Source organism: Emys orbicularis, chromosome 1, assembly GCF_028017835.1.
Source record: "Emys orbicularis isolate rEmyOrb1 chromosome 1, rEmyOrb1.hap1, whole genome shotgun sequence".
Lineage (NCBI taxonomy): Eukaryota > Metazoa > Chordata > Testudines > Emydidae > Emys > Emys orbicularis.
Genome location: NC_088683.1, coordinates 285526753 through 285553027, shown reverse-complemented (window position 1 = coordinate 285553027; position 26275 = coordinate 285526753). Strand labels below are relative to the sequence as shown.

At 42.1% G+C, this 26275-nt stretch overlaps 1 protein-coding gene across 1 annotated transcript in view; it reads right to left on the bottom strand.

Moving 5' to 3' along the window:
• The window catches only part of RBM26 (RNA binding motif protein 26), a 92808-nt gene that overhangs the window by 40239 nt on the left and 26294 nt on the right, over window positions 1-26275 (bottom strand). Inside the window, exons 11-17 of the mRNA XM_065399715.1 lie at window positions 25558-25717; window positions 19961-20125; window positions 16430-16561; window positions 13780-13851; window positions 12342-12470; window positions 4775-4849; window positions 1249-1419 (exon numbers count right to left, since the gene is read on the bottom strand). Of these exons, the coding sequence (XP_065255787.1) occupies window positions 1249-1419; window positions 4775-4849; window positions 12342-12470; window positions 13780-13851; window positions 16430-16561; window positions 19961-20125; window positions 25558-25717 (904 nt within the window). The remainder of the gene's footprint in view (window positions 1-1248; window positions 1420-4774; window positions 4850-12341; window positions 12471-13779; window positions 13852-16429; window positions 16562-19960; window positions 20126-25557; window positions 25718-26275) is intronic.

Below are 26275 nucleotides of genomic sequence, written 5' to 3'. Positions count from 1 at the left end.
TTAAGTAAGGCTGCCTTGTATTTTCACAAATATGACTGCAAATTTAAAGCTGATGACCCTTCTTAGAATCCAGTCTGAGGTGAAGTCATGAAGTCTTTGGAGTAGCATCCCAAAACTAAAACTTTAGAAGGGAGAAAAACATTCCAAAGGACTGGCATTCTGAACAAACTGGGACAGATAAAGACTGGCTGTGGTCTTCCAGAGAAGTATCTGGTAAAACACTCTGCACTACACCAAAGTATTTTTTTTTTTAAAAACCTTCCCTGGTTTTTTTTCCTGTATGTTTTTGTGTCTGTTAGTAGGGTAGAACAGAAAATGTGTGATTTATTTGTTTAGAATGACATGTTTAGAGGATCATTTTAATTCCTTAATATTGTTACTTTTCCAGGGCTTTTAAAATTGTTCATTCACTCTAATCTGGGACTGAAGATCGTCCTAGAGACAACAAAATATCAGGGTCATAAAAAGGTCATGTAATTGGGTCAGAAAGCAAAGGTTTACAGATCAAGTCTAACTCTGGAAACAACCAAAGGGAGTAATTAGCCTTCTGTAGCAGCAAAAAGAGAAACGACCGAAGAGAAAATTCTCTCCCAGCGAAAACCTCATTATGACCAGTGAATTAAAAAGACTGACAATAAATACACTGACATTGTCTCCAACCTAAAAAGTATGGCATATGGGACAAGTTCACAGTGAGAGATCAATGCAGTACTATAATGGCCCACCCAAATGACAATTTAGTTGATAGCACTGTATAACACAATCAAAACATGAAGGGACACCAACTTAAATCTAGTGAGTTTAAGTAGTTATTTGTTTCTTATTCTAAATCCAACCCTTACAGTGAGTTTCCTTTTGTTTAAAAAAATATTCATCCCCCCCATTGCTGCTTGAAAGACCCACAATGAAAAGGAGAACATGACTGACTATTCAGGAGAAGCAGTGAAACTAACTAAGTGCTGTCAAAGGTAAGAGAAAAGGGAAAAAAAGTGAAAAATATTTTTCTTCTGATATATTTCAGATTATGTACTAAATTTAGGTATACAAGTAACAATACAAGGTAAAAAACAATTTCAGACAGCTACCTGGATTTTAAATTGATAGCATCCCTTTAAAGTGAGGGAAACAAATAAAATAATCTTTCTTACTGGTAGACTCAAAGTGGTGGGATTTTTTTTAGCTGAGTGGCATCAGCACATGATGCAATTATATAACTTATTAAAAAACAAACAAACAGAAATTGAGTACCTGAGCCTTAGTTTTCAAGCTTTTCAGAGGAGCACCTCCAGAAGAGACACCTTTTAATTCATCCTTTAACTTGGTAATGCTATTAGTCAAAGTCTCCAGTGTTTTCATTATTTCTGCTTTGTCTTCTGACTTCATCATGGGTTTGTTCTTCTCCAACTTTGAAATCAGCATCTGTCCAATTTAAAACAGTTTTATTATAGTTGGGAGGATTAATGTATCTAATATTCTAGATGTAATTGTGGGTTTTTCTAGATATGTTGATTAAAATGCTATAACAGAGAAAACAGACTTGGCTTTCAAGATCAACATGGTTGTTTATATAGTTTATATTTAGGTAAATGGGTATATTTAACTATTACTTTTTGTAATGATTAATGAGAATCTTATTAAGAGGGAATTCAAATTCTGCAACAGAGTTCAACATACCAGCAAGTTTTTCAGGCATTCTACCCCACCTAAATTATGACTTTGCCTTTCACCTTCTACCCCTGACTGTTCTATGTATCTTTTCTTGTGCTCTGTGATAAATAAAGTGGGGGGTATAGCTCCCTTTGATGGACACCCAGCCAGCCAGTTAGCTGTAAAATCCCTCTTGGTAGCTGTTCTCCACTTGCTTTACCTGTAAGGGGTTAAAAAGTCCCCCAGGTAAAGAAAAAAAAGTGGGCACCTGACCAAAAGAGTCATTGGATTGGATTTTTGGTGTTCTAAGACAGTAGTTCTCAAACTTTTTTTTCCCACGGACCACTTGAAAATTGCTGAGGGTCTCAGTGGACCACTTAATGATCTTTCCAAATGTTGTTTGTACCATTAGCTAACTATTGTAAAGCACTTTGCATAAAAGCGCTATATATAAAAAAAATAAACAACTTTTTTTGTTCTACAAATAAAAGCACACAACTCATTTTCATATCAGTAGTTTTACCTTTCTAATACGATGGATGTGCCCTCTCTCCCCCGCCACGGCAGCCCCCGAGCTGGCGCTGGGAAGGAGTGGGGTCTCTCCCCCGCCACAGCAACCACAGAGCTGAGGCTGGGAAGAAGGGCCATCTCTCCCCAGCAGCCGCAGCCCTGGAGCTGGGGAAAGTCACCTCTTTCTCTGGCCGCTGCAGCCCTGCACATCCCAAACTCCCCCACCACCCCTTCTTACCCCACTGCCTCCTCCCACCTACCCTCTATTCCCCCAAAGGCTACCACCTCACCTTACATATGCGTCTTTCTCCAGGGTCCAAGCACCTAATTAGAGGAGCCACGCCTGCACGGATCCACTAATTAGGTGGGTGGCCTTCATTCTCTTGTGTGCGGCCACCCAGACACACACCTTAGAGGGAACTATCTGCGGACCACCGGAATGGAGCTCGCGGACCACTGGTCGTCCATGGACCACAGTTTGAGAACCTCTGTTCTAAGAAGTTTGTGCATGTTGTTTGTGCATGTTGTTTGATTAGCTGATAGCCACAGCTAATTTCCTTTGTTTTCTTTCTCAGCTCTTCCCCGGAGGGGTGTGTGTGTGAAAGGGCTTGAGGGTACCCACAGGGAGAAGTTCCCAAGTGCTCCTTCCTGGGTTCAAAGGGTTTTTTTTGCATTTGGGTGGTGGCAGCGTTTACCAAGCCAAGGTCAGAGAAAAGCTGTAACCTTGGGAGTGTAATACAAGCCTGGAGTGGCAAGTATTAATTTTTAAAATCTTTGTGGGCCCCCACTTCTGCACTCGGAGTGACAGAGTGGGGATTCAGCCTTGACAGCTCATCTCAACAACTCTTAGGGGCAGGAACTGTCTTTGGCCATGCCATTAGTACAAAAATAGGTGTTTTCTTAACTTAAGTTATCTAACTCAAGTTAAAATCCTAGTGAAGACAAGACAGTTTGTAGTTTACAAATGAGATAGTAGGTCAAGTTAAAGACTATGGGGAAGACTAATCTAACTCAACCTGCTTATGAACTGCTTACATTTTTACCAGGATTGTAACTTGAGTTAGCTAACTCAAGTTAAGAACACACCATTTTTTCATACTGAAGACAAGGGTTAAGTCTGTTTCTATGTAGTGCCATGCGCATCACTGATGAATGTCGGGGTTTAGATTTTATATCCTATTACCTCAGTTTTCCTGTAGATCAAGGTTCTATCTATAATGAACATGCCAGTTTCTACCACCTTCAATTTTAACCTCAAGAGCTCATGTTTGTATCTACTGATTCTGTGTTTGAAAACAACTATTTTAGATAAAAACAAGTTTAATTTGATCACTAGTGTCTAGTCTGCAGAATATACAGCTTTAAAAAAAAAAAAAAAAAAAAAAAAGATGTACTCCTGGTTTACAAATAGACTCCCTTTCAGCCTTCCCAACAGCAATGGAAAATGATCACATGGGGAAGTGTGATGATGCAGGAAGTGTCAACACCAAGACCCAGGGCTCAGCAAAAATGACTGTACTCAGGCTTTCATTTTAAAGCATTCCAAGCCTGGCACTGGCTGAATTTATGTTTCCCGTGAGTGCCTGTAGGGGGTATTTGATGGGACCTGTACAAAAGTAGACTGCTCTGGGTGAAGTTTCCAGGCATACTTGACATCCTTGCATGTCATGATCAATTGTGAGGTAAAAGATGCAGCAATCAGGTTAAACTGTATTAGAATTTTTTGCCCCAAGCACATATCTTGGAACCACTATCCTAAAATTTTCAAAGCTGAAGGAAGGAAGCAAAGGAAATGATCCTTCTTGAACAAAGAATACACCATTAGAAAAATGTGCCAAAGTGCTGAGGAGCAGTGCCAGAGCACTTGAGTACCAACAAAAAGCAGCAGCAACAAAAATACGCCAAGGCACTAAGAAACATGGAAGTGCCAACAAGAAAAACGTAGCATACAGAATACAGAACTCCAATATACTGAGCAACTGAAACAAAATGCCAAAACAATTCTGGAGACACTCCCCTCACTCCCTCCCACCCCCCCACCCCCCAAAAAAGAGCAGACAGACTTGGCACTTCAAAAACAAGTAAACCAGAGTATCAATAAAAGCACAACAGCATTTCTTCCTCTCTTTTTTTACAGAGCTGACTGCAAGGAAGGACACCAGGAACAAGATACCTAGAGAACAAGGCTGGCAAGATGGTCAGAAGCAGCAACAGCTGGAAGTCCACATGTGACTCCTTTGCTGAACACAATCAAGAAGGAACTGGTTAGATGGTTCTAGAGATTGAGGGATCAGCAGTGCATGATAGGGAAAACACGGGCAGCTCAAACACTGGCCCCCACTAACAAAAATCTTAGAGATAAAAGAATCCCACACTGTCTAATGAGGTAAGCACGAGAACCAGCAGTCAGAACACTGTGTGATACTGACCTCTTTTGCGCTGAGATTTATGGATGAAAAGCACTAAAACCTAGGTGGTATTATATATTTACACACCAATAATTGAAATTTATGATTATGACAAAAACTATTAAAATGATTTTACAACTCATAATGTCAACTGTTACTTTTATTATCTCTGCAGAAAGCTCCAATCAGGGAGCATCTAAATATTTTACCTTTTGTGTTTCAATGTGCTTTTCTAAGATCTCCTGTTTTTTCTTTCTCACATCTTGTTGAAGTCTTAGTGTTTCCTAGGGGAATAAAAGTAAATTACAGAAAGTTCCTAAGATTTTTGGAATCAAGAATTCGTCAAGAGAATTTTCTGTCACTGAATAAACTAGAATAATCAGTTTGCCTACTGTAGTAAGTGATTACAAAAAGAAATTCTGACAAAAATAAATTCTAGTAATAGAAATAAGCTCACCTGATGTACAAAAAGAGGGTTAATCAAAGCTATCCTTAGGGATGTATCATCAAACATCAGGGTTAGTGATAAATCTGATAACCAGACTTAGTTAAATAGATGCCAGGAAAGCTTCAAACTTTGTTATCACTTACCTAGGACTAGGGTAACCATTTTACAGATCACTACTCCAGTGTGAAAAGCAGTCTATTTTATTACCACATTACCAGAGGAATTTTGGTATTCTTTATAATGCAACCATGATTTTATTGCAAAAGTTCAGATATGTAAAGGAAGTATCCTAGAAGCAACCATATGCTGAGTCCTACAATAGATTAGCTATATTTCATAGTACAGTCTCAGGCCACAAAAATCAAAAGTTCATAGGAAGTTTTTAAAAAAACTTTGATATCACCAAAAGCTTGCTACCTGGAAAGTAACCTTATTATGATTGGCTAGTATAACTTATAAGAAACATAACTCAAAGTTTTAAAAGTGGAATCTTGCCACATATTTGTGAATATAGAAGTATGAAATGTAAATTTGTCCATTGCAGAATTGTATTACTATATTTCTAAAATACTGTACTTGGAGGAGGGAGCAGAAGAGATGCCAGAGCTTCTATTCAGCTTCTCCTGCTGCTGCTGGAAAGACAGCAATCACTTCCTGCTCTCAGGCACAGAATGGGAGCAAAAGCTCATGATTCAGCATATTTTCAAGAAGAGCTTAGGGATTTTATACAAACATAGTTGTTGAGGGGGAAGAAGGAACATAAAAATCTACCTGCATTTCTGAGTCAGCATTTCCAAGCCAGCCAACAGCTGGGCTCAGACTGCAAGGTGAATTACCTTATACAGAATGCAAATATGTCGACAGCTACCAAACACTAATATTAATACTAAGCTACGTTTGTGTCTCTCTCCTCCCAAACACCAACCTGACTTCTGCCTGCTCAGAATAATTGATTTGCTATAGTGTGTGATCCTGTTCTCCAGTGGCTGTAGTCCATAGAGGATTATAAACACAGGGGAATGAGGAGAGGAAAGGGAGATGGGGAAAACTAAAAGGAAGACAGGAGGAGGAGAGGGGAGCTACATTTGACATCAGTCCCAACAAGCCTTGAATTTCTCACAGTTTTTGTATTGTAATAAATATACATCTTTTCAGACAGTAAAGAGCAGCAGAAAAAGTGAACCAGCAACAGGGCAAAACTTCTTGCTTCTCTTTATCTTTAAGACTTATTCAAGAAGTCTGAAGTCACTGGAAGCTACAGGTGCTCAGGCCTTCTGAAAAGCCAGGTTATAGCTGTATAATGTTGGAGACCCAATATCAGAGGCTACTTGAAAATCTGACCCCATATTACAGGTGACATACAGTTACAAAGGCGTATGTGTTAAATTTGAAGATCTCTATAGCTAGTGTTTATTAACTTAAACCGTCTATACAAAAGTTATGTCATCCTCAATGCTTTTTTACGAACCTAAATTGGATGGATTAAACTAATTTATCATGAACTGAAAAAAGACAGTCACCTTTTTCCGTAACTGGAGTTCTTCGAGATGTGTTGCTCATGTCCATTCAACTTAGGTGTGTACACTCGCCACATGCACTGGTGCCGGAAGTTTTTTCCCTCAGCAGTATCCGTAGGGAACCGGCTCTGGCGCCACCTGGAGTGGCGCACACATGCTGTTGTACGTAGGGCGCATCGGTTCCTCCCACTCAGTTCCTTCTTGCCAGAAATTCCGACAGTGGGGAAAGAGGGCGGGCTGTGGAATGTACATGAGCAACACATCTCAAAGAACACCACTTACAGAAAAATGTAACTGTCTTTTCCTTGAGTGCTTGCTCATGTCCATTCAACTTAGGTGATTCTCAAGCAGTACCCCATGGAGGTGGGTAAGAGTTCACGGACATGTAGATTGCAACACAGCTCTGCCGAATCCTGGCCTGCTGAGTGATGGCCTGCTGAGTGATGGCATAACGGCCTGTGAATGTGTGCACCGAAGACCATGTCGCAGTGTGACAGATGTCCTGGATCGGGAAGTGTGCCAGGATGGTCGCCAAGGATGCCTGCACTCTGGTTGAGTGGGCTCTGACGATCGGTAGTGGAGGGACTCCCGCCAACTCATAGCAAGTCCAAATGCAAGAGGTGATCCAATTAGAAATCCTCTGTGTGGAAACCGGGAGACCCTTCATCCTATCAGCTGTAGAAATGAAAAGCTGAGTCGACTTATGGAAAGGCTTTGTCCAATCTAGGTAGAAAGCCAGGGTCCTGCTTACGTCCAAAGTGTGAAGGCGCCTCTCTTCACTAGTCTCATGGGGCTTGGGGCAGAAGACCGGAAGGAAGATGTCCTGACTCATGTGGAAAGTAGACACCACCCTGGAGAGGAAGGCATCAGAGAGGGAGCCCTTGCCCAGACCCTGTCTGGAGCAAAACCTGTGGAACTCCTGTTCTGCCTAGTGGCGATCAAATCCACTTGGGGAGTTCCCCACCTCTGAAAGATCATGCCAGCTACCTCTGGGTGGAGCACCCACTTGGATGAGAGGAGAAGTCCCTGCTTAGGTGATTTGCTAGCGTGTTCTTGGCACCCGGAAGGTGACACACTTCTAGGTGGATTCCATGGTCGATGCAGAAGTCGCAGAGACGGAGTGCCACTTGGCAGAGGGCCGAGGATCGTGCTCCCCCTTGTCTGTTGATGTAGAACATTGAAGCTGTGATCTCCGTCAAGACTCTGACCACTCTGCCTGACAGGTGAGGTAGGAAGACTGTGCGCTGCCCTGAGCTCTTTGACGTTTATGTGTAGCATCATTTCCTCTGGGGATCACATACCCTGGGTCTGGAGAGTGCTGAGGTGCCCTCCCCCTCCGCCCCCCAGCCGAGATCCGAGGCGTCCGAAACCAACTCCACTGAGTGAGGAGTGCTGACGAAGGGAACTCCTTCCAGGACTTTCCTGGGGTTGGTCCACCATCCCAGCGAGGTAAGCACCGTTGCGGGGATGGTAACAACCTTTCCAGGTGGTCCCTGGACTGGGAGTAGATTGTTGCCAGCCATTGCTGCAGGGGTCACATCTGGAGCCTGGCGTGGCGCACTGCATATGTACATGCTGCCACGTGACCTAGGAGGTGCAGGCAAACCCTGGCTGTGGTCAGGGGAAACACTGAGACTTCCGCGACGAGGTCCGTCAATGCCCTGAATCTCTCCAGTGGCAGGAACGCCCTGCCGTAGGTCAAGTCGAGCACCACTTTGATTAACTCTATCCTCTGTACCAGAACTAACATGGGTTTTTTGGCGTTTACCAACAGGCTGAGGCGACTGCAAGTGGCTAACAGCATCGTGACATCTCTTTGGACCTGGAGCTGCCTTTGACTAGCCAGTCATCAAGGTACGGGTAAATCTGGACACCCCAACATCTGAGGTAAGCAGCCACCACCAACATGCACTTGGTAAATACCTGCAGTGCTGTCGCTAGGCCAAACGGGAGAACCGCAAACTGATAGTGGTTTGGACCTACAGTAAACTGGAGGAAGCGTGTGTGTCCCTTGAAGATGGTGATGTGAGAATACGCATCTTTCAGATCGAGGGCAGCGTACCAGCCTTCCGGATCCAGGGAGATAATGATGGAGACCAGGGAGACCATGTGGAACTTCAACTTTGCTAGGAAGTGGTTTAAGTCTCGCAGATCCAGGATAGGTCGTAAAAGTAGCAGGAATAGAACCCCTTGTTCCTGTACTCTGGAGGAATGACCTCCACTGCACCTAGCTGCAGTAACCCCTCTATCTCCTGCGCGAGGAGACTCTCGTGAGAAGGATTCCTAAGGAGGGACCGGGAGAGGGGGTGGGAAGGAAGCAACTGAAGGGTGTAACCCCGCACCACTGTACTGAGGATCCATCGGTCTGATGTTATAGATGCCCACGCAGGAAGGAAAGGAGAAAGGCAGTTGGCAAAAATAGGGGAGGAAGGATCCTGGGAACAGTCCAGTAGGGGACGCTTGCCCACCTGCTTATTGCAAGTAGAGCTCGACTGAGAAGCCTACGAAGGCTGGTGGCTAGGCCGCCACTTGTAGCCTTTGGATTTCTTATGAGGAGGCTCCTGGCGAGGGTGGCTTCCCTGGCCCTGAGGCTGCTGTGGCTTGAACTGCTTGTGGGCAGGGCCGGGAACATATAGGCCCAACGTTTTAAGGGTTGTGCAGTAATCCTTGAGGCCATGGAGCTTATTGTCCGTCTGTTCCGCAAATAGGGCTTGCCCATCGAAGGGAAGGTCTTGCATCGACTGCTGAGCCTCCGTGGATAAGCCATAGAGGAGCAGCCAGGATGTTCGGCGCATAGCAAAGGCCAAGGCCATGGTTCGGGCAGCAGTGTCCACCGCATCTGACACTGCCTGGATCGTTGCCCTGGCCGCAGTTATGCCCTCCTCCAAAATAGCCCGGAACTCCTTCCTAGAAGCCTCAGGAAGGGAGCCCTCGAACTTGGCCATGGCTTGCCACATGTTAAAGTCGTAGCCTCAGGTTCAGCGTGTCGCTCCCTGTGGTTAACCGCCTCTACCACTAGGGAGTTGGGAGCAGGGAGGGTGTACAGGTACTTGTGGCCTTTGGATGGCAAAAAGTACTTGCACTCAGCCCTCTTGGAAATGGGGGGCAGGGAGGAAGGAGTTTGCCACAGGACATTGGTGATCTTCGAGACTCCTTCATGAAGGGGCAAAGCCACCCTGGCTGGTGCTGTGGAGCAGAGGACATCGAAGAAAGAGTCCAAGGGCTCCTTTAACTCCTCTGCCTGAAGGCCCAGGTTGATAGCGACCCTCTTCAACAGTTCCTGGTGCGCTTTAGCGCCACCGGTCCCCAAGACCCCATTCCAGATTGGACTCCAGGCGGAGTGACCGGCATCAGTCAGGGCAGAGCCACCATTCTGCTCTGTCCTGGTTTCCTGGGAGCGACCACTCAGGATCCAGCCCTGGTTTGGAGCGAGGTTCCCTGACGGCGGGACAAGCTCTGGTATCAGCGATACTGGCTACATTGTCGGCACCAAAACCGGCCCCATGGGCTCAGGCCCAGTGGCTGGCGCCATGGTACTCATGGAACCCTTGAGGGTTCACCCAGCCTTTCCAAGCCGCCCACTCCATATCCGAGACCAGCTGCCTCTATCTCCTGCCCTCCTCTGGTGCACGAAGCCTCGAGCGCAAGGGGACCCTTCAGGTCCAAAGGGAACAGGGGAACAAGCCACTGGGCAACCAATGGTTGTGGAGGACCCTACAGCACCGGCATCTTCCTCGTCGTCGCCTGACGAGGCTATAATGGGTCTGTCTCCCTCAATGGATCTGCGACGGCCTGGAGCCGGCGATCTGTCTCGCACTTGACGAACCGTACCACGATGAGGAGCGGTATCGGGAGTTGCAATGGGCCCGGTGCCGGGAAGCGCCCGCACATGGTGACGCCCTTCTAGGGGATCGGTGACGGTCCGAAAAATGGAAGCGTCGATCCCTCGACGGGTCCCTGAAGCGGTACCATGGTCGCAGAGATACAGGGTGCCAGGACTGGTACTCCTGCCGGGGGAGTGTGCCTCCAGAGGTCTGCACCCAATCACCGGCGAGCTGCCTCGAGCCTCTCTGCCCGTGCCCAAGGTCCTTTCACGGTCAGAGGCATGGCGGCTATGGGAGGGCAAGCACTGGCGTGACGTCCCCCGTGACATGTAACGGTGCCGCTGAGGTGGGGACTGTGGTGGTCCAAATGCGGGTTTACCCCGTGACTGGGAACCACAGGAGCCGGTGTGCGCGGCACCAGGAGGTACTTGATCTCCTGCGCCGCCTGCAGGGCCTCCGGTATGGATGGTACCTGGAGCTGGCTGAGGCCTCTGCCACTATCCGGGGTGGCCGGCGGGGAGCAGGCTGGGCTACTCCGCTCAACCAGAGCTTGGGCCCAAGATACCGACGGGGGTGAAGAGTTGCCCAGCGCAGGACCTTGCTCGCACGCAGTCTTATTCTTTCCCTTGCGGGAAGCTAGAGACCAACCTCGCACCGTCTTCTTGGGCTTCTTGGTCGGAGCCACAGATGAGGACCGGTGCTGGCCAGTGTACCGAAGTCTCAGTGCTCGGCGCTGAGTCGGAGTGTTGCTCCGGTACCAGGGTGAGGCCCGACTCCATAACGAGCATTATTAAATGAATATCGCGCTCCTTCTTAGTCCTTGGCTTGAAGGACTTCCAAATCTTGCACTATTCATTAATGTGCCCTTCGCCCAAGCAACACGGACAGCTGCTAGGTCAATCAATAACGGGAATGGGTCTCTTGCAGCAATCACAGGGCTTAAAGCCTGGGGACCGGGGCATGTCCCATCCCGAGGCAAAGTCCCGTTCAGGACCTACGAAGTCCCTAACTATAGCTAAGGGATTTACTAACACTAACAGAAAACTATACACACTATAATACGAACAAGAAAGCAACAGCACTAGCTGAAACAGCAACAGTTCCAGCACTGTCAGTGGTGGCAAGAAGGAACTGAGGGTGGGGGGGAGCCGGCAGCACACTGTATACCGCAGCATGTGCGCGCCACTCCAGGGGGTGCCGGAGCTGGTCCCCTATGCATACTGCTGAGGGAAAAAACTTCCGGCACCAGTGCACGTGGTGAGCACACACACCTAAGCTGAATGGACATGAGCAACCACTTGAAGAAGAACATTTATTCTATATTTAGTTGACATAAATTAGAAAAGTTAACTACAGGAACCGAAAGCATTTTTTAAGCCTAACTTTAGCTGAGATGGTCTGACCCATTCAGAAATTAGCATGCTTTTTTGCTTTATTTTCCATAATCTCAAAGTAAAATTATGAGGACCTCAAAATTCAGTTTGACTTAAAAATAAAAAAGATTCTGGATCGAAGTGCAGTCAAGAAATTGTAGGATGAACAGCAGGACAGTTTTCTGTTGAGAATATACTTGGTCACTAAGAATCCAGAATGTAGCAAAAACGCAGGTCAGTTCTAAACGGTTTGGAAGATAAAGTTAGGGTTGCTCTGTACTCCCTTCTCACAGTTATCCAAGAGACAATTTATGTCTCAAACTGGAGATTCTATTTCCATGAAAGATGCTTCAGATTTTGAGTTCCTCTAGGATCTTAAGTCAATCATATACTTATATTGCTAGAAAATATACTGAAAAAAGTAAACAGTGGGAACAAATTCTGAAAGCATTTTTTTGTCCTTTCAACACCAACTACACTGTTATTAGTGAGGGTAATTTGATTAACTTGTTCCATCTATGCTGTTCTGAGGAAATATGTTGACACTGTCTCTATCAAATACAGAACTCCTAAATGTACTATGCCCGTTTTATAAAGAAGCATATTTACTTTACCTGTTTTTTCTTCTGTGCTTCATTGGAATCTAGAATGGAAGTGGAAACAACAGGCAAAGATTTCTGTGCTGCCTTCAAAGCAGCAGGATTGTATACAGTTTTTGTCAAGCCAGTAGACGTGGACAATACCTATAAGAGGAAATCATTTTATTATGTCAGTTTTTAGATTTTTTTCAGCAAGAGTGCTTCAAAATGCATTGGCTTTTCTACAATATAGACACCTTTTGCCTTCTTTGATTATAATTCATTACCATATCAAAATTAAAGTAACAAACATGTTCGGAGTAGCTTGGAGTTAAATGATAAACAAAAATGCAGCATTACATCAACTATCTGCTTTAGCCAGTTAGGCTACTTTGGAATTGTCACATCCATGTTTAAATAAATACCACAAAAATGAAGGTATGACATTACTTGCCTCATTAGGAGGCCACTGCATTTCTATAATGGGCATTTAAATAGCTTCAATATAACTTAGGAGAAAGTTAAAATTAAAAGCTGCATGCAGATTGCTGGTGAATCCACTGGTCAGCCATGTACTCCATAAAAAAATGATACCAAGAGAAAAAAGTGACAGGAAGGAAACAGCAGAAAGAAATGAATTAGAATGAATCCCTTACAAAGAGGGATTTACAATTGAAATGTATCACAAAAAGGGCTTTACAACTTTATTCTACTATTACTTCTACTCCTTCCACTAGAAGAGTATTTTCTAGAGTGGATGTATTGAGAGTAGAAAAAATTCAAAGTGTTATTATCAATGTCAATTGTAAAAGCCCATAAGAAGTGCCTTAGTGGGCCAATTAGAGATGAGCTGAAATGCCGCTTTAACAAATTACAAAAAATTCCAAACTCCTCCAAACTGTACTTCTACAAATGCCTTCGGGACAGTCTGCTTCATAAACAGGCAGGAAACCAATGAAAGAAAAAAAATGTTGATATTCGCCTTAAATCCAGTCTTATCTCCTGAAGTTTCTGGCTACTACTGCCATGACGCACACAAACAAAGATTAATCAGCAGCCATTTAACAATAAAGGAGAGACCAGCTAAACTACTTAAATATTACTTAAAATGTATTTGCAATTAAAGTTCAACCAAGTAACGTGCTAATGTTAATGGCTCTAGAATAGATCCTCTAAAAGCGTTTCAGTTCAGACAAATTTTTGGTGGTAGAAAGCATACAACCCAATATCTGAAGTTCAAAATGTGAAACAGTAGTACATGCCCCATTGCATTTTATTCCAACTGCAATTTAACCATTCATTAAGCAAAGTATACTTGCTGTATACTTTCTCTGAGACTATTTTTGGCAGTTAATTGTGTTTCAATTAGATGTTTATGATAAGGGCAAAGTTCAAACAAAATTAATTTTGTATCAAGGATACAGCTGATACACAAATGTGAGCAGAAGGAATAATACAACATGCATTTTCTTACCTTCTCTGTTGCTGAAGCATGAAGTTTTGACACAAAACCCAGCCTATCTTTCACAGATAATTTAGTCACATTCTAACAACAAGAAGAAAAAATTAATTCTTTTCTAATCCTGTGTAATTGTATAAGATTATAACTAAGTACTAAAGTTTTAACTGTACAATGCTGAATGCAGACTATAACAAAAGGGTTCAGCAAAGTCTGGAGGATTATTTTTAAGATCTAAAAATTACCAGATTTTAAGTAAAAAGAACAGGAGTATTTGTGGCACCTTAGAGACTAACAAATTTATGGTATCAGATGCTTGAATATAAGAGCTGTCTGGTAAGATAGGCACTGATTCCAAAATTGAATTGACATGACATGAGGATCTGCCCAAACACATCCAACTGTAGCATCGGGGGCCTTATTGTTGAAAAAGTATGTTTCACACTAGCAGACCAAGGAGTATCTCTGTAGGCACTTACAAATAAATCACAATTTAAAATGAAACCCTGCTAAAGATAGAACATTATAAGCTGAAGTTTCCAGATATCAATTGCAAAGAGGCACTTTCAGGACTTACGCATTTTGTGAATTCTAAACTAAGGTTTTCTTCCTCTTTTGGAGTTCCCAGAGGGTTAAAGTAATTGTCCGATGCTGAAAATGTCTACTTATAGACATGATCCAATACCTGAAGAGTATTTAAAGGTAGAAATTCATCTTGAAATCTCTTAGGAATCATAGTGTGTACTATGGTGCTTTGCCTCCTTGTATTAAGGAGTTACATAAAATTCTTGGAAACATTTCCAAACCACAAGCTGACCATCTGTTCGTAATGCTGCTGGTGAGCTGGCAGAGCTGTCAAAAGCCTGAAACATCTATTAGATCTGTTGATTTTTGGCAGGTGAAGATTCTAACTGCTTCTGCAGACAAGTTAAGCACCATATGAACTAGGATCTGACCTATCTCTGCCACTTCTTAATGACTGGTCCCCTGAAACAGTGCTCCAAACAGTCTAACTGTGAAGGTAGACAGGACAAAACCCATCGCAGGATAGCGCCTCAGACCATTTTCAATGCAGGTTCAATAGGAGCAATTACTGACAACCATCATCATCAAGAATCTAAGTATGTGACTTCAGAAGGAGGAGACAGTTAAAATCAAAGATAATGGTTACTGAAGGAAGTTGGCAACACTAATAGCCCATCTTCATTAGGAAAGCTCTTTCTGCGCTAAGAATATTCTGCATTATCACTCAAATTAGGGAACGAAGTGCTTACATTTAGATGCCCCATCCTTTCCCAACCTGCACAGGTATGAGTACCATGTATGTGGTACAAAATGAGAATACTTGCTAGAGACTGTTCTCTTATTTAATGAGAAAGTAGCTGTCCTAGACCTGCTCAACACTTGAAAATTAGATCAGGCTAACTATGTCGCTCAGGGCTGTGAAAAATTTCATGTCCCGTGCAACACAGTAAGGTCATCCTAAACCATACTTGTAGAGTGTAGACATAGCCTTACTAATGTGTTTAAAATTTTGCTCATGCAAAATTTGGCTCCAACCCTGCAAGTCAACAGGGCTCTACGAAGGCACAATGAATTCCAAGAAAGGGGACTCAATAGTTTCCACAGCTTTTACTGCAGTGAACTGACATTTAGGAGATGGACTGGACAAGTACATTTGGTTTCCTATTTATCTTGATTTCTAACACATATTTTGCCACCTAAAATAAATGAGTGACTATTGAAGCAAAAGAGTTTAAAGTGATAATTCTTAACAAATGCTACACTGTGCAAGTATTAGCTGTTTCACAATATAATGCAAATATTAAGAAAATATTTGTACAATCAGAACAAGATTATATGCAACAAAATAAAAGGATATCAATTGGATGACCTATGTTTGCTCCAAAACATTAGACATTTAAAGGTTAAAGCTTTATTTGGTCAAGCTTTTGGTTAACCTATTTTAATAGAGGTGGTTTTCTTTCCTGATAATATGCAAATTATTCTGTTGAGAAATCTTTATATTATTGTTTTATTATTCTGTGAAACATGATTTTTCATGATGTGCCTGAGTGCTTTAGCAATGGAAAGGTAGAAATAGCTCGATAAATTCAATCCATGCCCCAGAACGGTGACAAGATTTACTCTGTCCAACATAGCAACATAAAACAAAAATTAGGTATTCGGCATCTAAAAATTGATCTTCAAAATGAATTCAGAGGCACCGCCATACCAACCACTATGTCGCAACTCTCAGGCAAGAGAGATAGCTAGGCTTTTATCAAAAAAATAAAAGCTAATTTCAAAATGCTGAAAAAACTAGTTTCTTTATTAAAGATTTAACATGGATAGAAATGTTTTCAAATTTTTTGAAAATTTAATTGAAAAGCTAGGAACTATTCCTCTGCAGTGTTGCAAACCCAAACAATAGAACTAGCCAAATATCATTAGATTTAGAAAGACTCTCCAAAAATATTACTCGTACAAAATGACAGATACATTCATGTGATAAATGCATATTTTTATATGGTGTCCTCTACAACTACATTATCTCTATGCATACATTTTTGAGCTATGAAAACATTACAAACATATCATGAGGAAAGATATTACTATTTTAAACTACTTATCACAGACATTTCTCTAGGCAAGCTATACATACCTGAGCAACTTCTGTACTGGCACTCTGAGCCTCTGCGGGCTCAATATTACTTGCAGGTACAGGACCTAATCGCTCTTTGACCGACTGCTTCACTACTGGTAAACTGGGTTGCTGAACTAAAGGCTGTATTACCTTCAAAAGAAGAAAAAAATGTTTAAATCAAAGACACTAACATACTAACAATAGGTTGCTGCCTATGTAGACCAATAAAGGTACAATGAAGCTGTTTACTGTCTCCTTTTAAATTTATAATATTTCCTTTCTACCATTATAAAATTTTATCCTTGCTACCAAAAGAAGCATAGAATCATAGAATATCAGGGTTGAAAGGGACTTCAGGAGGTCATCTAGTCCAACCTCCTGCTGAAAGCAGGACCAATCCCCAGACAGATTTTTGCCCCAAATCCCTAAATGGCACCCTCAAGGATTGAACTCACAACCCTGGGTTTAGCAGGCCAATGCTCAAACCACTGAGCTATCCCTACCCCCCAGCACATTCCTTGGCCCGCGCCGCTTCCCGCAGCCCCCATTGGTCTGGGATGGTGAACTGCGGCCAGTGGGAGCCGCGATCGGCCGAACCTGCAGACGTGGCAGGTAAACAAACCAGCCCAGCCCGCTAGGGTGCTTACCCTGGCGGGCCGCGGGCCAAAGGTTGCCGGTCCCTGAGTTAGATCCTGAGCACGTGGGCAAGATCCACCAGGCACACACCTGGAAGAGAATTCACTGTAGCAACTCAGAGCCCTCCCCATCTAGTGCCTCATACTGGCAGTTTGGGATATTTGCTACTAGAAGTCACTAGGGTGGGGTATCTCCTTCAAGGAATCCCCTCTACACTTTTTTTAAACTGTTCTCCATGAAGTGTGCTGATTTTATAAAGATATTTTTCTTTTAACATACATATTTGGGATAATGTATGCACTTTTATTCTGTATTTCAGAATAGTTTATTTCAATGTATCTCAGAGCTATTCACACTGAAGGATGATGTCCCTGCCCACTGCCTAAAATGTAGAGTCCTATCCTTTCTGCTGTTTTTAGGTTTTATTTCTCTGTTGTTAATAGCTGCATTTCTATTCACCACTAATCATTTTGAATACAATTTTCTTAACTTTGATCTGTTAAAACTGGCAAGTGACATTGAAAAAACAGTAAGAGCCATACTTCTTGTGCCTCTCATGAAGTTAGATTATCCTCTTCTACTTCAATTGTTTATTTGCTAAAAGACAGGGAAAACACACCTGCAATGACAGATCTCTGCAGTTTTGATAATGACCTTGGTATTTATATACCAATTTTCATCACTCGGCTGTTTAGATTACAGAAGGGTAAAAGGTGGGGGGGGGGGGGGGACTTCCCCTTGCACAAGCAAGTCTAGTAAAACTTTTTTGAACTAGGCTGCAGCACAACGAGCTGGTATTTGAAACACGTGACGAACACCATCCTAACTGACAACTATTATCTCTGCTTGGTTTGGCAAAAAAAATAAAAAAAATATTCAAGTTGTAGAAGACTGAAAAACGCTTCCGAGCATGCTCACAGGCATTTGATAAGAATTACTTAGCAGAGCCGTAATGAAAACCATCTTTATCATCAGTAGAATTTCTCCCTGTGGGCACAGGAGGCTGAGTGGGACAGGAGCTGCTGCCAGGACAATTTACAAGACAACAGGTCATTGAAAAACAAACCACTTATTTTTAATTCAAAACTGCCTTTTTCATACATGGAAAAAATTGTGGACCACACAGTTACAGACAAAATTACCACAGAATCCAGAGGCATCAGAAACCTTGATAAAAAACTAAATTTTGTAAAAGTGAATATTTGTTCTCATACAAATTGCAGATAAGACCAGATATTAATTCAGATAAACAGAAGATATAGATGTTCATGGGCCTGAGGTCCAGATTAAAGAGTACAAAAATCTCAGGTTGGAGGGGAGCTTCTGAGACCAGATAACCACTTAGGAGGGGCTAGTTGGCAGACACTCCATCCCCAATCTGCAAGGCTTAGTAGAATCCTTATTAGGCTTATCAGGCCTCCAATCAAGGCAAACATTGGCTCACCTGGTGATTAACAACCTAACAAGGCTTGTGAGTTATCACTAAGGAGAATCCTAAGTCTCACTTTGAGTTCTCCCCATACCTGTGGAACTCAGGGGGTCCATAAAAAGGGAACTATCCCCCCATCACTTCCCTCCAAATCCCATGCTCTCTAAAAGCACACCTCTGATGTACTCCCTTCCTACAGAGGAGAGTGTACACTCCTATATTCCTACAGGAGCACCTCGGTACAGAAGTACATTCCACCACACTTTCCTACGGGAGTGAGCACGTACATCACGAAAGGAGGCAGGGAAAACAGGGCCTTTTGGGGGTGTTTAGCAGAACAGAGATATTCTCCCGTAAAAACAAGATGCATAAATCGACCACCTTTCTCATGTTTTGCTACAAGAAAAAGGCTGTCACCTAAAAACAATTACCGTATATACTCATTCATAAGCTGAATTTTTTTAGTAAAAAAGGGAAGCACCAGAGAAGGGGGTCGGCTTATGAACGGGTATAGAGAGGGAGAGGTGGGACACAGCCCCTCCCCCCAACAGAGGGAGCAAGGAGAGGCAGCACAGCCAGAAGGGAAGAGGCGGGGCCAGAGTCTCCACTTCTGGCCACACTGCTCTTCCCCCAGCCTCCAAAGCAGCTGCAGCTCTGGTGCTGGCAGGCTGCGGCCGCGCCGCCCGGTCTGGCCCACCGGAGCAGGCTGCGGCTGCGCTGCCAGAACAGCTCCAGCCGGGCCAGAGACATCCTCTCCTGGCCCTCCCCAGATAAGGTGGGAAGGGATGGGATGGGGAGAGTGTGGGGGTCCCAGGGGTTACTGCCCTGACTCCCAGCTTCTCCCCCTCAAAAGATTTCCCCACCAGTTGCTGTCCCAACCCGTCAGGGTAAGCAGCTGGAGCGCCGGGACACTTTGTTTACTTAGGTTTACCTCCGTGCCTGTGGACGCTCGAAGTAAACAAACCATCTCGGCCCACCAGCAGTTTATCCTGATAGCCCAGGAGACAAAGTTTGCTGCCCCCTGAATTATAGGGTCGGCTTATGAACGGGTTATAAAAATTCTCCATTTTTACTTATCCATCTTGGGGGGGGTCAGCTTATCAACGAACCGGCTTATGATCGACTATATACGGTATGTCATTTAGCAGAGCAGACACTAGTTTAGATCCCTGCTTTATCTCAGAAGAACAGAAATGACATGGACTGGAATATTCCACAAGTCACATAATAGTACTTGGGTAAAACCATCATGTGAGCCTTAATTCATATTTTGCTAATCCGCTCTTGAACCTTATGCCTGAGACACAAAAGCAAGGCTCTATTATAAAACTTCTGAATAAAATCAGTTACAACTAGTATTAGTTATTTTTCTTTTAAAATTTATACTATTAAACTGTCTTGTCTACATGCCAGTAATTTAATTACAATGACCAATTTTAACAACAGTTAGATAAAATTCCAGTACACAGACTTAACTCCTTTACCTTCTGCATGGTAGCTGACATTTGTGGAGCACTGCCTTCTCGATGCCAATAGACTTTAATAAAACGATTATTTAATACTGCTTCTGTGCTTGATATAGCTTTCTTTGCTTCTTCGTGGGTGGCAAACTGGATAAGGGCACCTTCTGGATCACCATGATAGGCAACCTAAGATTTCATATTGAAAAGTCAAACTTACACAGCAGTTCCTACAACACATACTCAAACTGACATGTCATTCAATATAACCATTAAACCACTATTTTCAGGAACTCAAAAGCTTCCAATTTAAATGCAGTTAGGTATTTGGTATTCGTGACTTTAAACGTAAAAGATTTATTTTTAATATTACAGTTTTCAGACATCAGTTTGGCTGTTATTAAAAATAGGGAGACAAAGAAAAGATATGAGATCACTTATATACCTGTAAATTAAAACACAACAGTTTTAAACCAGCCACCTTTATATACAAATAGTCCTTACTGAAAATTAGTGCTTCTTGCTATTGAAAAAAATATATATATATATATATTTTTTAAAAGTACAAACTAAGCTTATGGGACACAATAGTATGGGGTTCATATACATCAGCACTCTGATTTAATGTGTTTTTTGTATATATATTTGCATGCGTGAACACCCAAAGATAACAAGCCTGCACTCTTTTCAGTCAATTACAAATCTATGTGCAACAAATCAAGCCTAAGAGAAATTTTGTTAGTATCTTCCCAACGTATTATTAAAATTTCACCACCATCATGCCTCCCAAGATTGCTTTTTTGTATTTTAAATTGAAATATCCAGCACACTGAATTGAAATATTCCAAGTTTCTACGGTATATATAGCTTAGTAATGCCCAAGATATATACACAACATCGCAATATAAAAGTAAACTAGTATATTGGTCACAGTGTACATAAACAGTGAGCAGACACTTAGCAAAAAATCCTATATCTTCCAAACAGCTGAGAGAAATTATTCCCTCTTCTGGCATAATAGAGTTTACTCAGTAACAGCTTCATAATTATGTTTATAATCAGAAAACTGTGTGTGGAAAACTATACAGGCAAATTTTCAAAGAATCAAGCGTGGATGCAGCCACGACTACAGTGGACATGAGAAGATCGAAGAAAGCAGAATGGCTACAAACACACACATGGAGGCTAGTTTAAGAGATGAAAGAACTAAATAAGAGAATTCAACACAAATGAGACAGCAGTAAAAGAGCTATCCTGCAATAAGAGCATGCAGACGAAGACAAGAAAGTTAAAAGATCAGCCAGAACAGAAAAGAAAATGGATGGAAAATGAAGCAAAAGAAGCCAAGGTGGTGTACAAGGCAGGGTATTCTAAAAATCTTTTTCTAATAGCTAAACAACCAACATCACAATTCTCAAACTGTTGTGGTATCATGAAAGCTCGAGATGGTACAATTTTATTTGGAGAGGAAGGATTGTGAACCCAATGAATGGAATATTTCCAGGTTGTGCCCACCCAGGTAGAACCACTAACACACTCAGGGCTGGTCTACAGGGGGGGGGGGGGGGGGAGAAAGGAATTGATCTAAGATACGCAACTTCAGCTACGAGAATAGCGTAGCTGAAGTCGACGTAGCTTAGATCGAATTACCTCGGGTCCTCACAGTGCAGGATCGACGGCCGCGGCTCCCCCGTCAACTCCACTTCCGCCTCTCGCTCTGGTGGAGTTCCGGAGTCGATGGGGAGCACGTTCGGGGAACAATTTATCGCGTCTAGACGAGACGTGATAAATGGATCCCCGATAGATCGATTGCTACCCGCCGATCCAGCAGGTAGTGAAGACGTACCCTCAGAGAAGTGAAGAAATAGCAGACTTACTTATATCACTAGAAGTAATTGCCTTTGAGGAAGTAACTGAGGTCATAAACGAGCTGAAGAGTGGTAAAACATCAGGTTATGATAAGATAAATGATTAAATGTTAAAAGCAGGTGAGAAAATTATGGTGAATTACATGTATAGGTTGTATAGAATAGTTTGGGAAAAGGAGATCTGTCCTGAAGACTGGAGAAGATATGTCATCTATAAAATCCTTTAAAAGGGGGACTAGCTTATTTGTGATAACTGTGGAGAGGTGACAGTCCTATCAGCATCCGAAGAACTGTTCTGCACTACCATTTTGAATAGGATGAAAACTGCTGTTGAAAAGTACTCAGGGACAGGCTAGATTTCAATCTGGTAGGTTGAGTTCAGACCAGATTTTCACCTTGAGAAGAGCTATTGAGAAAGACTTAGAATACCAGAAGATTTTAAACTTTGGTTTTACTAAAGCATTTGATGTCCACAGAAAAGCCCTCTAGAGGATACTGCGACACTATGGAATTCCAGCAAAGATCATTAATTTGGTAAAAGCTTTGTGTGATAAATGGAGACAGAATGGTTTAAATTTGTTACTGATAGCAAGGTTGCATACTATCCCTGTTTCTCCTGTGCACTGTCATAGACTTTGTGATGAAAAGAGCAACAGCTGCTGCCAAGGACACTGGTATTGTTTGGATGAGAGATAAGCTGCAAGACTCAGGTTTTACAGATTATATAGTCATATTGGATACAAACTTGTATGGAATAAAAAGAATGGTTAATGAGCATAAAAGCAGAAGCTGCTAAAGTGGGACTTCATTCAGTATGCAGAAGACCAAGACCACGACCACGGAGATAACAGAGAACACTGTCAATGCTGGTGGATGCGTGACTGATGGAGAAGAGTTGATGACTTTTGTCTATCTTGGAAGTACAATATCTGCTAATGGCCAGCTCACTAAAGAAGTGAAGGCAAGAACTGGTAAAGTAGTGGATCATTTTCTCGTCAGTCAAACATCTGGAGAGTAAGACAACACATCTACACATTAAAATGGTATTGTACAAAGTTACTGTCCTTTTGACACTACAGTACGCCTCAAAAACATGGCAGATAGTGAAAGTACACAACAGAAAGCTGAATATATTCCACCAGCTTTATTTAAGAAGAATCTTGGGAATTTATCAGAGAGACTGTGAAACCAAAGTGGAAGTGCTGTGCTGCATATGTCAGTAGGCTGCCTTCTCAATAATTAGACAGCTATGGTGGCTTGGCCATGTCATCAGGCTACCCTGTGGCAGAAATACAAAGTAAGTCTTACATTGGATTCCACCTGGAGGGAAAAGAGAGCATGCAGGACAAAGAATGACTAATATAGGACAAATCAGAAATGATGCTGCCATCATGGAGACAACTTACTAAGGAATCAAACATCTTGCGCTGGACAGACAAGAGGGGGAATACTGGGTTGCCTTATGTGCCACTAGGCATAGGAGATTTTATAAGTCTAAGTCACTGAAATAAGAAAGCAATTAATAGGTCAAACAATTTACATTAGTTAGTTTAAAGTTACATTTTGAAATGTTAGAAGTTTTTGCTGTCTAGCTAAAAACAGCTTATTTGGAAAAAAATTATACAACTAAACATAGTTAAAATGTAATGCATAGGCCAATTTTAACAAAAAAAATAGTTTTAAAGTCTGCCTTGTCCAGCATAATGATGTGCATTAAGCCTAGCTATATTTTATAAATACTATACAGGGCAAGGAGAAGTGGAATCCTTGTAATGATGGTGGAATTCAGGCTCCTGAGAAAACCTGAAGAACTGTACAAGCTTCCAGATGCCAGACAAAGCCAGTAAAGCATGTACATAAGAGTTTCTAAGCGCCACATGGAAAGGAGAAGTGTGGGGACCCAGCAACTATTCAGAGCTCCTACATACTGCAGACCAAGGAGAGATGTGGACATTGCAGAAGTTCGGAACTCTACTCCGGCCCAATGTTTTGAAAGCCACAAGGAAATCAACAGATAAACATCCTTAATGTCAAGAAGCAACTTTACCTGAAAGCTGAAGTAAATGTATGCATACCAAAGATTGTTTAAAAAAAACTGAACAAAACTGAGAGAAGGTTGCTAAATGGTCAAATACCCTAATATTTCACACAGTTTTAAATAAATGTACAAAACAAAGCGTTGCCACTGGGAAGGCTGAGGGGAGGTTACCTCAGAGTAAGGAAGATTCTATATACAGTCACTAAAGGAATTATGTGGAAACTCAATCTCTTTACCTGGTTTTGATGTCTGGCTAGATAAGACCAGTTTGATTTTAGTTCTTAGTAATAAATACATTTTGCACACCTTGAAGAATAAAAGCCAAAGCCTTCAGGAGTAACATGGGCAGCCAGAAAGACTTTGGTTATTAATCTTGCTGAATCATACTACTTGCTTAAACTATGGTACTCTGATGTATAAGATTTAAGGAAGAGAGAGTTAGGGTAAAGGCAGCTGCATGTTATAGTGGAGTTTCCTGTATGTATAGGGAGGATGGAGAGGGTAGACTAGGCTGTCCTCATAGCAGACAGGTGCATGCAAAATATTTTTTCTAAATGGTACTAGTATATAAAAAGATACAGTATGTTGTGGTCTCTTCACAATGTGAAGTTGGGGAAAGGGAGTGTCTGTACATATAAACATCTGGCAACTCAGGTTAACTGGAGGATGGTCTGTGTACCATGCATTGGATGTGCAGTCAAACATGATGGAGGGCAACAGTAAGCATCTCTGATCTAGTTTTTGAGATTGGGTACAAGAGCAAAGTTAAGATTGATACTTCACATGTATATTTCTAAGCAGCAATTGATGTGACAGTACTTGAATATTCATCACATAGCTACACTCCATTTTCAATTTTCAATTTTTAAACATGGTTGGTTAAAAAGTCTACCAGTCCTCTGTACGTGCCAATGTCAAGAAGAAACCATAACTTAATTATGGAAGTTGAGAAATCCAGGTCTTGTATACTCCCTGTTTATCCTGAATAACTGTGGAAGGTTGGGAAAATAGCTGGATTATGACATGTATGAAACTTGAACAGTTGAGGACGGAAAGAAATGTTTGGTCAGATTGGTTTTAAGAGTTTTAAATTATTTATCGTAAGTGCCAGACAAAATAGCTGTGGGGAAGATCTTAGGGTATGTCTATACTTACTTCCTGGTCCGGATGTAAGCGATCGATCTTCTGGGATCGATTTATCGCGTCTTGTCTAGACGCGATAAATCGATCCCGGATCGATCCCGGAAGTGCTTGCCGTCGACGCCGGTATTCCAGCTCAGCGAGAGGAGTACGCGGAGTCGACGGGGGAGCCTGCCTGCCGCGTCTGGACCCACGGTAAGTTCAGACTAAGGTACTTCGAATTCAGCTACGTTATTAATGTAGCTGAATTTGCGTACCTTAGTCCGAAGTGGGGGGTTAGTGTGGACCAGGCCTCAGTTAAAACATAAACCCCTGAAACCTTCATTTAAGGACTGAGGAAGCTCTCATTTTAGATCTGTGAACTTTCAAGATTTCCATCAAAAACAAAAGACAAGACTTTATATTAATAATAATTTGAAAGTAAAAAAATAGGCAGCAAAAAATGCAAAAGCTTTCAGGCCTTCATTAATTATAAAGCAGCAAAAAAAAAAAGAGCCCACACTTACTTTCTTCCCATTTGTGAATCCCTTTAATACAAGAAGTGATCACAGAACACTGAATTTTGTGGCTTTTACCTGTAAATTGACTAAGTTTCCAAATTTGCTGAAGTGCTCGTTAAGTTTGCTGATATTGTTAAGTTCTGGAGGAACTTTCCTCAATTCAAGCTTCGTATTCTCGTTTCCAAATTGCACCTTCTTCTGGAAACCAGGATTGTTTGTTCTGTTAAAGTTTTGCCTGCAATAAAATTAAAAATCAAGTCAGCCAGAATTCAAGACATTTTATAGACTTTTAAGCAACAAATGGTTTAAAAAAATTGAATCGTTGGCTAGATGCAAAATATTTTAGTCTAATTCTTTAACTCCCAAGTTTGTAAAATCAAAATCCTGACTGATGTATGAAGAATCTGACACTAATACACTCCTGTCATTCCAAGTCAATATTGAAGTCAAAACAATATTAATCAATTAGATATGTAAATCACATATGTAAATAAGAGCATCCCACTTGGCAGGTAACTTTTCAGACCTCTCAACTTTATCTCACCTTTAAAAGGCCAGTTATTCTTGAAGGAAATAAAATGAAAACTCATGCTGGGTTATCACACTTAGTGTCTCATCCCTCTAACATGAGTCATGTTAAATCACCTAATTTTTAAGATATATGACCCTCTACGCCACCTGTATAAGCTCGAGGGCCTACCGAATATATGGTTACCACAGAGGCCCAAGAACATTCCAACCAGTTCATTTCAGAACAGGAAACAAGAACTCCCCTAAAGTTCAACAGCATTAT